We start from the raw sequence: 9,400 nt of genomic DNA, 5'->3' as shown, positions 1-9,400 counted from the left end.
CATAGTGAAGGAGAATTAAGCAAGAGCTTAATCTAGTAAAAAAGAGAAATTTTAAGAGAATTATTTTTAGGAATCTTTTTTCAAAAATACTAATAAGAAGAATATATCATCTTTTAACTATTTATTTAACGTTGGCCTGATTTTTGTGTCGAAAGAAAGTTCAACCATGTATGAAGGGGAGGGGGGATTCGAACCCATAATTAAGCTATTAGATATGTTTTTTTTTTAATTATAAAATCGGCTTACAAAATTAATAAAGACATTGACGGACACAAGCATAACCTTCCTTATCTTTTGGCTAGAGCCCTCTGTAAAACATGAAAGAAGTTATGTTAACCTTATAGGAGTATAATAATTACACTTGTTTTAATTTGCATAATATAATTACACATGCTAATATAAATATTGCATAATTATTAGTTAGTTCACTCATGTTAATAGTATAGATGTACCAGTTGCAAGTATTTACTATAAAGTTTGACTTAGATTTAAATTAATGAGTCGTATTTAATACTCAATTAGATTATTTATTTATGAACTCTAATAAATTTGATAGGCTGAGCCGTTGAGGAAGTGTTTTTTAGTCAAGTGGTTAAAAATTTACTTTTGTGTTTTTTCCACTGAAATTCGATTCATAAAAATCGGGCTGAGCAATTAGTCAAGTAGATAAACAAAGAAATCAGCAAAAATAATTACTTTCCTTTTTTCACTTAACAGTTAACAGTATAAAGATGATAAACCACAATCAAGACTAGCTTAGAAGGAACGGGAGGCGAAGATTGAGGATCCAATCATGTCTTCTAATAATTAAAAATCTATAATAAAAATTACATTGATACAAAATAAAATGAAAAAAAACAAAATTATCCAAGCAAGTTTATTGTATTTTTTGTTTTCATAAATAAATTTACAAAAAACGTTCACAAAAAATGATTTAATTTAAAACATTTATTAAGCATAAAAGTCCAAAAAATCAAATTTAGGGATCCAATAGTTTTTTTTACCTCTCTTTTACACTAACCTAGAATATATTATTCTATAAAAAACTATTACATCGATAATTGTAAAATCATGAACTCTTAGAACTCTGAAAGGTTATCTATTATTGATTTATTTTTTTCAAAGTCAATGGATGGAAATTGATCTCGTACCTATAAAAAACGATCGAGTTCGATAATCGATCTTACTCAATCATCAATCAAGTGAATAGACCAATGTTTTTAAAACCGGACCGCTGACCGAACCGGAAAAGTTTTTGGGTCATGGGTTAGTATGGTTAGACCAGGTTCAACCGGGTTTGATAAAATTTTTCAAATAATTATATATGGATTTAAAAAAAAAACCGAAAGAAGTATAGAAGAGTTATGATTTAGAAACCTTTTTTTCAAATATTTAGAAACCTTATCTTTTATTTTTAAAGTAAAAATAAATAAACAAAAATCAAATTGACTTGTTACCTCTTAAAAAACATAAAAAAAAATGATTTAAGTTTTTTTAGTTGAACTCGGTTTAATACGGTTTATCGATTTATCTAGTTTCCGGTTTTGATGGTTTAATCCGGTTTTTAACTCAACCCGGCTACACTTCCGATTCGTGGTCCAACCTGGTCTGACTGCCAGTCCGGTCCGAGTTTAAAAATACTGATTTAATACGGTTTATCGATTTATCTAATTTCCGGTTTTCGACGGTTCAATCCGGTTTTCAACTCAACCTGGCTACACTTCCGGTTCGTGGTCCAACCTGGTCTGACCGCCGGTCTGGTCCGAGTTTAAAAACACTGGTTTTGGATTCACCAGCAAGCCAATCTATGAAGACAAGCTCGAAGTCAAGTTCTTTTTCATAGAGACCAAAGATAGCTGACCAACCTGCAAAGATAAAGCCACAATGGAGCTTCATCTTCGGATGTTCCATACTGGTTTTTTAGTCTATTCCAGTGTTTTTAAACCCAGACCGGACCGGTGGTCAGACCAGGTTGGACCACGAACCGGAAGTGTAGCCGGGTTGAGTTAAAAACCGGATTGAACCGTCAAAAACCGGAAATTAGATAAATCGATAAACCGTATTAAACCGAGTTCAACTAAAAAAGACTTAAATCATATTTTTTTTTACGTTTTTTAAGAGGTAACAAGTCAATTTGATTTTTGTTTATTTATTTTTACTTTAAAAATAAAAGATAAGGTTTCTAAATATTTGACAAAAAAAAGGTTTCTAAATCATAACTCTTCTATACTTCTTTTGGTTTTTTTTTTTAAATCCATATATAATTATTTGAAAAATTTTATCAAACCCGGTTGAACTTGGTCTAACCATACTAACCCATGACCCAAAAGCTTTCCTGGTTCGGTCAGCGGGTTTTAAAAACATTGCCAAAACCAAATCTTTTCTCTCTAATCTTAACGTACAACTCTTTAAACTCTTACTTCATTAATATCTGTAGTTTTGTTTGTACTTTGTATGACTTGTCTCTTTATTTTCAGCCATTTGGTCAAGTTCCGGTTCTTGAAGATGGAGATCTCAAACTTTTTGGTACTTGTCTTTATATTCTACAAGATCTACAACTTCATTTATATTTTGGATTTGATTGGTGACCAATGATCACTACGAATTAAACTAATTTGTTTTGAGGATAAGAAATAATACCAAATTCTAATCAAATTCTTATCATGAAGACTAACCAAATGACTCATTTTAAGAATATGTTTCGAGTCACTTCACTGTGATATAAATCAGGGTCAACTATAATGGATGCTTATAATATAGCAAAGTACAGAGTCAAATATGTTTTGGAATGAAACTTAACATTTAATCCATGTTTTTTTTTAACTATGCATATAGAATCAAAGGCGATCACACGATACCTAGCGGAACAATACAAAGACCAAGGAACAAACCTATTACCAGATGATCCCAAAAAGAGATCTATCATATCAATGTGGATGGAAGTAGACACGAATCAGTTTCTTCCTGTGGCATCGACTCTCATCAAAGAACTCATCATAAAACCATATCAAGGTTTAGCCACAGACTTCACATCGGTTCAAGAAGGCAAAGAGAAGTTATCAGAGATTCTAAACATCTACGAGACTCGTTTAGGCGAGTCTCCATACTTAGCCGGAGAAAGTTTCACTTTAGCAGATCTTCATCATCTTCCACCGATTCAGTACTTGTTAAACACGGAAGAAGAAGAATTGAAAAACTTGATCTATTCACGTCCCAATGTAGCTGCATGGGTCGAGAAGATGAAGTCGAGACCCGCTTGGCTTAAAGCAGTCGCTATGGAAGAGCACATCCTTGACTTGATGAACCGACGTCGTTTACCTAAACAGTTAGATTCGTCGTGCCATGAGTCAACCGTTGTGGCTCAGAAAACTGCGATGGTGGTGATTGCGAACAATTAAGTAAAGCTGCAGTGACTCATCATGATCCATTTGTATAATATTGTATTTCTCAACTTGTATAATTCTGTTAAACCAAAAAATAAAACTTGTATAATTATGCTTTTTTTTATATAAAAAAATATCATGTTGTTCTGACATTTTTATAAAGAGTGTAATTCTGACATTTTTCACACTTATTAAGAAAACTATTAAAAATACTATTTTGTCCTTCATTAATGCATTAGATAACTTTTTTTCTCTAATTAATACATTAAATAAATGAAATCAAAACTGGAATATTATTTAAAATTCTGCATTAAAAATATAAAACGATACTCTTTGTGAAACAAAAATAAAACATTAAAACGCCACTCTTTGTGAAACGGAGGGAATACTTCTACTTGCAAATGGATAAGACAAAGTTACACAAAGTTCTCTGTTGTCGACAAAAAAAAAACAAAGTTCTAACCTAACCTATAAAAAAAGACTACGAAAACAATCTTTGAAGTTGAAGAAACAAAATTTACGAACAAAAAGAGAATCCACAGAGCAGAGGAATATTCTCTTGTGGCCACGTCAGACCAAAGCGATTCAGACTAGTGTTACTACTGTGCACCCGCACACATGAGATAGTTCCATCGAACGCCTCAAAACGAACCGTTGAGAGAAAAAAGTGAGAATAGTCAATAAAAAAAAAAAAATCATATCCCGGACCCTTTGTAACGGCTACTTCCCTATTCGTATATTTTCCCCAAAACTCGAAAAAATAAAAGAGAGAACGTCACCAAGAAACTCCTTCTTCTCTCCCTCTCTCAACTCGAATCGAATCGATTTTCTCTAAATACTGTATTTCGCTTCTCTGAATCTTTTTCTTCGCTAAAATTTGATACAACCATATTGAGAATATGATCAAATCCGCCATGGACCTCGGTTGCTTGGATTTGGGATGTCTTTCAGTCTCTGAAAAGAAAAACGGCGTTGGAGTTTCCGATCCTTTTAAAGTCTCTTCCTCCGATTCGAAATCTGGGCAGGTAGGATTCTGATTCGATTTGAGATCTGACTTCGTTCCGGTTATTTTCATTTTTGGTTTTGCCGTCTGATGTTTCGAGTTTCACTGGATTGAAGTTTCTTCCCGTTAATTAGGGTTTGGTAATTTAGGCTTTCGTAGTGGAATCGAATGTAGCTTACGGGATTTAGGTTTCTGGGATGTTCGTCGCTTGATAAATCAGTTCATTTATGATTTATATACCAAGACGTTAGCGATTTGCCTAAACATCCAAACTTGCTTGAACTTGATATCTTCACTAATTAAAGTGTCTCTGTTCGACTTTTAAGTCTGTTTTTGGTTCTTAAGTATCAATTTCCATGAAATTTAGCTCTATGATATTCGTTTTTGATTTTAATATACCAAATCTCTGGACAAATGCAGAATAAATCACCAAGAGAGACATCGGCTCTCAGAAAATCACAATCACCAAGAGAGACATCGGCTCTTAGAAAATCACAGTCAAAGAGGTCCTCTCAGCGTAAAACCTCGCCTCTTGGCTGGTTCCCTCGCAGAAAGGGGGATTCATATTTGAATAGGAAGATAAAGAAGCTACAGGTAAAGATTTCATTTTAGTTATATTATATTAGTCTCAATGATTGGTAACAATACTTTTGTCAGTTCTGGAATATTGAAGTTGTGTTACGGTGTTGTGTATAGGAGGTTGGTGGAATGAATCAGACTCTTGATGAGACGCTAGGCGACTCAAATCCACACTACTGCAAAATCGTAAGAGAACAAATGGCTGTGAGAGAGGCTGCAGGTAAGGCCATGGAGCTCCGCAAGGCTGCTCTGGTTGAAGCATCCTGGTGTAGGATACTTCGAGCTGCAAGGTAATTCAAAGGTTTTAGCATCCAGGAAGATTATTTTTATGGTACCTCTCTAGCTTCTTAACTATAGTTTTTTCTCTTCACGGTTGATAGGATCCCGAGTTTAGATGCAGAAACTTTGTTGGAGAATGCAGAAAAAGCTGCAGTGGAAGCTTTTGAAGCGGCGTCTGCTTTGGGAGTGATAATGCATGATAAACCAAATAGCTCAAGGAAGCAATATCGAATTAAAACATCAGGAACACATGGAGGGGGTTCTCCTACTCATACCGTTTCAGCGTCTTTTGAAACTGCGTTTGATGTTGATAAAGAAGTAGCAGCTGCTGTTAAAACTGCATTTGCTAAGCTTGCAAATTGTCCCGCTCTCAGTAAAGCAGAGATTAAAGATCTTCTCAGGAAAATCAGTGAGAATCCTGATGTGCGTGATACTCATGAAATCACTGAGATGTCTTCAGAATGGGAAACAGAGTCTGACTCTGAACTCAGCATTCTACACAAGGTTGATGAAGAAGTGGCTGAATGTGAGGAGTCATCTTTCAAAACAAGACAGCGAAAAGACAAGAGGCGGCAGTCGTTTGGGAAGTTTAGCAGGGAGAAACTAGTAGATATGATGCTTGAAAGGCTTCAGGGCTTACAAGAAGATCAACTTTCAAGTCTTGCCTCAATAGTTGCCACTTGTGGTTTAAGTGAGGCCTTGGCTGAAGCTGGACACCAGAGGCTGCAGACCACAAATATCGATCCAACTGTGTCAGATCATGGGAATTCTTCTTCAATGTATACAAGATCGAGAAGAGATTCTAAGTTTGGGTCATTAATGGAAGGAAAAACAACAACGGATGGTAAAGAGACAGAGATTCCGAGTTTGGACAAGTATCTAGTCAAGCACATGACCAAACTTGAAAGAGAAGTCTCTGAAGCCAAAAGGGCTTCAAAGGACGTATCTGACAAAGCCAGAAAGGTTCCTCAAGGTGTTGCCAGTGATACTGTTTCAGATCTGGGAAGCATCCTTGTGAAACATTCTTCTAGGCTTGAGAAAGAGATTGAAGAAGCCAAGAAGAACGCAGGAGTGAATCCTTTGACGTACCAGAAGAACTCAAGCAGAAACAAAACGCCATTGGATCCAATCCCGGACTTGGAAAGTTTACTAGTGAGAAAGCATGTTTCAAGATTGGAGAAGGATGTTGAAGAAACTAAAAGGAACTGCGGAAACATGTATGAGAAAGTGAAGAAACCGGAAAAACAAGATACTGGAGCAGCTAGTGTGCCTGAGGTTCCCAGCCTAGCTAGTTGTATGGTAAAACATGTCTCCAAGCTAGAGAAAGAAGTCCAAGAAGCAAAGGAGAAAAACAAAGAAGATCTTGATGCTAGAAAAATTAAAACAGTTGACAAAAGTTCATGTTTGTTGACAGAAGAACAGGAAAAAGAAAATATTGACTTGAACAAGAAAGCTGAAGGTCAAGAAGAAAGCCTAGACAAGATCTCGGTTCACAGATTGGAAAGAGAAACAATTGCGTCAGAGGCAGTTTATGGAAATCGGAGGATCCCACAGAGAAATCAGGCAGCAAAAAGCGAGTCTGATTATGAGAGTTTGGATAAAATTCTGGTGAAACATGTTCCAAAGCTAGAGAAGGAGAAGCTGAGGTTTAAAGCAGATAGCATAGTGACCGAAGCTGAAGTAGAAGAGAAGGAGAATTCAAGGACCAACGATGAGGAGGTGAGCTTGAACCAAGCTGTGGAAAATCACAACCAGGAACCGGAAAGTATGAAGCTGGCAAAACCGACTCTGACCAGACGACAATTGAAGGATAGAGAAATAGAAGAAACTTGGGGTGGTATAGGCCTTGGGGAGTTGAAGAACAATAACCAAAAGAGACCTGAAAGCAAAAAATCAGAAGCTACTGAGAATTTGGGAGAAGAGAAAAGACCGGTTCTAACCAGACGACAAGCGAGGGACAAAGAAATGCTAGAAGCTTGGGGTGGTTTAGGACTTGGTGACTCAAGCTTGTACCAAACAGTTAACAAGCTTAAAAGGAAACCTGAAAGCGACAAGATAGAGACAGCAACACCATTGTTAACCAGAAGACAAGCAAGGGACAGAGAATTGCAAGAAGCTTGGGGTGGTATTGACCTTGGGAACGCTATTCGCCCGACTCTGTCAAAACTTGAAAGAGAAAAGGTAATTAGTTTTTCGTTTCTTGCTAATTTGCAAACAATTTATTTTTTTATCCCTTAAACAAATTTATCATTTGAGTGTTTTTTTCTCATTTACAGGCTGCGTGGATTAAGGCCGAGGAAGAGGAAAGGACACGAGGAAACTAATGGCATTCAACTTAATGGAGCAGAACATTAGCATAGATATTTGATAATAAGATGGACAAATTTAGAACCATGGGAAGGAAAAGTCGTTTTCCATTGTTCAGATGGATCATAAGGATCTAACTAGTTTCAAGAAATATTTTGTAAATTTTCCAACTGGTAGCCGTTTGTGGTGAATAAGAAATGTTGAAAATAAAAAAAAAAAATTCTTTCTTGGGGACAAAATAGAGAATAAGAATCTGAGCAAAAGTACTAAATTATCAAAAGATATAAGATTAACACATCGATTTGCTGTCTAAGTTTCAGAAACTCTAATACAACACGAAACAGAAAACAACAAAACTCTAGAAGGAAGCTAAAAACTTTGAAACCATGGCAACAAACACGGTCTTCTCAGGGAAACTAAATAGGAGTATAAAAACGTAGGTCAAGGTAAACTTAGAGAACCAGCCAAGGTAGAAGAAAAGAGTAGGGACTAGACAGATTAATCCCGTTACAGTCCCTAGGCCAATGTGTTGGAGGTGGGCTTAGCACCCCCAATTAGCTAGGTCCATCCTCAATAATAAAGCCCATAGTAAGACGATAAAGCCTAGTCAAAAGTCATCAATCCAGTCAGCATGATTCCGCCTAAATCGTCATCATCATTGCGCCAATTTACAATACCCGGAACCAAGCAGGATACGACACGTGTAGTAGCAGGTCATCTACAGTAACCTATCTGCGCAAGTAGCTCGGCGAAAGATTATCATCACTCGCCGCGGAGTGGTTCGGACGCGCTGCTCGAGACGCCATACCCGCGAGATGCGCCGAAGCTGCCACGTCGTCCCGATGTGGAGGAAACTCGTCTCCTGGCTCCCACTATAAATACTCCCCATAGATCATTTATGAGGGGACCGGAAATTTATTACTCTCTCTCTCTACTTTAATACACTTGTCTCTCTACCGAGCTCGCTGTAACATTATTAAAAGCATCGAACTGGACTCTTTCCAGACTTAGTTCGAAACGCTAATTATTCTCTCTTTACAAATACCTTTCACGGCTCCGAGCTGACACTTTCTCTTCCTCCTCGAGCTAAATCACTCTTATAATACGAAAATCTCACCCCGAAATCATCTCTAATCATTCTCATATTCTGTTAAATACACTTAGTGATCCCTAGGATCAACAATTGGCGCTTGAAGGAGGGGGTTTAGAGATTTTTTACACGCACAAGAAAGATTTGGAAATGGCAGAAACACCGCCCTCAACCTCAGGAATGTCAAAATCATCACTAGCGACAGCCAAGTCAACAACCACGACAATAGCAGTGCTCACGCCGCCCTCGTCGGTTGTCCACCCTAAGGAGGCCGCCATACCAACAGAGACCGGAGTGCCAGCACCGCAGCTACCAGCACCGCCGCTCCCCCTGGAGTCCGAACTGGAAAGCAACACTCCCCACCAAATCCCTGAACCAATGGCGTTACCAACAAGTCCGAGACGTGTCACCCTGCAGGCTCCAGCCGAACGGACCACTCCGGCAAGCGGAGACCACGCCCTGGCTCCTCTGCTTCACTCCTTGCTCGACCGAATGGACGAGATGACCCGCCAAACTGACCGAAGGTTTGCCGAGCTCACGGCAGGGCGCGGAGCCCACGCAAACCAACCGTAGAATCCTAGATCCTCGGTTGAGCGTGATCTCGAGGAAACTCATCGCTCAGAAGTACTACTCTTGCAAAGAAACCTCTTCGGTGACTCCCCAACCGAGTCAGCCGGACCAAGTCAGAGGTCCGCCCAGTTGGCAAGTCGCTCGGCCGAAATACTCCCTCAGCATTCTAGCCCGGAGGCGTTCCGACAG

The 9,400-nt window shown here is 38.1% G+C and overlaps 2 protein-coding genes across 2 annotated transcripts; both read left to right on the top strand.

The window, feature by feature from the left end:
- Window positions 1-1,884: 1,884 nt before the first annotated feature.
- LOC18011221 (glutathione S-transferase F14) lies at window positions 1,885-3,398 on the top strand. Its single transcript, XM_024150634.1, has 4 exons — window positions 1,885-1,915; window positions 2,331-2,398; window positions 2,478-2,526; window positions 2,836-3,398. Exons 1-4 carry the CDS (start codon window positions 1,885-1,887, stop codon window positions 3,396-3,398), a joined length of 711 nt encoding a protein of 236 aa, XP_024006402.1.
- A 781-nt stretch (window positions 3,399-4,179) lies between these two features.
- LOC18011222 lies at window positions 4,180-7,743 on the top strand. The gene is made up of 5 exons (XM_024150446.1): window positions 4,180-4,408; window positions 4,807-4,980; window positions 5,083-5,255; window positions 5,346-7,425; window positions 7,521-7,743. Exons 1-5 carry the CDS (start codon window positions 4,283-4,285, stop codon window positions 7,566-7,568), a joined length of 2,601 nt encoding a protein of 866 aa, XP_024006214.1. The 5' UTR covers window positions 4,180-4,282; the 3' UTR covers window positions 7,569-7,743.
- Window positions 7,744-9,400: the final 1,657 nt, after the last annotated feature.

Source organism: Eutrema salsugineum, unplaced genomic scaffold (genome assembly GCF_000478725.1).
Source record: "Eutrema salsugineum unplaced genomic scaffold, Eutsalg1_0 scaffold_7, whole genome shotgun sequence".
Taxonomy (NCBI): Eukaryota; Viridiplantae; Streptophyta; class Magnoliopsida; order Brassicales; family Brassicaceae; genus Eutrema; species Eutrema salsugineum.
Note: the sequence above shows the minus strand (reverse complement) of the source record. Positions and strands in the feature narration are given on the sequence as shown.

Coding starts and splice junctions, on each gene's coding strand:
- LOC18011221 (XM_024150634.1), top strand. CDS start 1,885: ATGGAGCTTCATCTTCGGATGTTCCATACTG. Junction 2,399..2,477: donor CTTTTCTCTCTAATCTTAAC/GTACAACTCTTT, acceptor CTTTATTTTCAG/CCATTTGGTCAAGTTCCGGT. Junction 2,527..2,835: donor TGGAGATCTCAAACTTTTTG/GTACTTGTCTTT, acceptor CTATGCATATAG/AATCAAAGGCGATCACACGA.
- LOC18011222 (XM_024150446.1), top strand. CDS start 4,283: ATGATCAAATCCGCCATGGACCTCGGTTGCTTGGATTTGGGATGTCTT. Junction 5,256..5,345: donor AGGATACTTCGAGCTGCAAG/GTAATTCAAAGG, acceptor CACGGTTGATAG/GATCCCGAGTTTAGATGCAG. Junction 7,426..7,520: donor CAAAACTTGAAAGAGAAAAG/GTAATTAGTTTT, acceptor TCTCATTTACAG/GCTGCGTGGATTAAGGCCGA.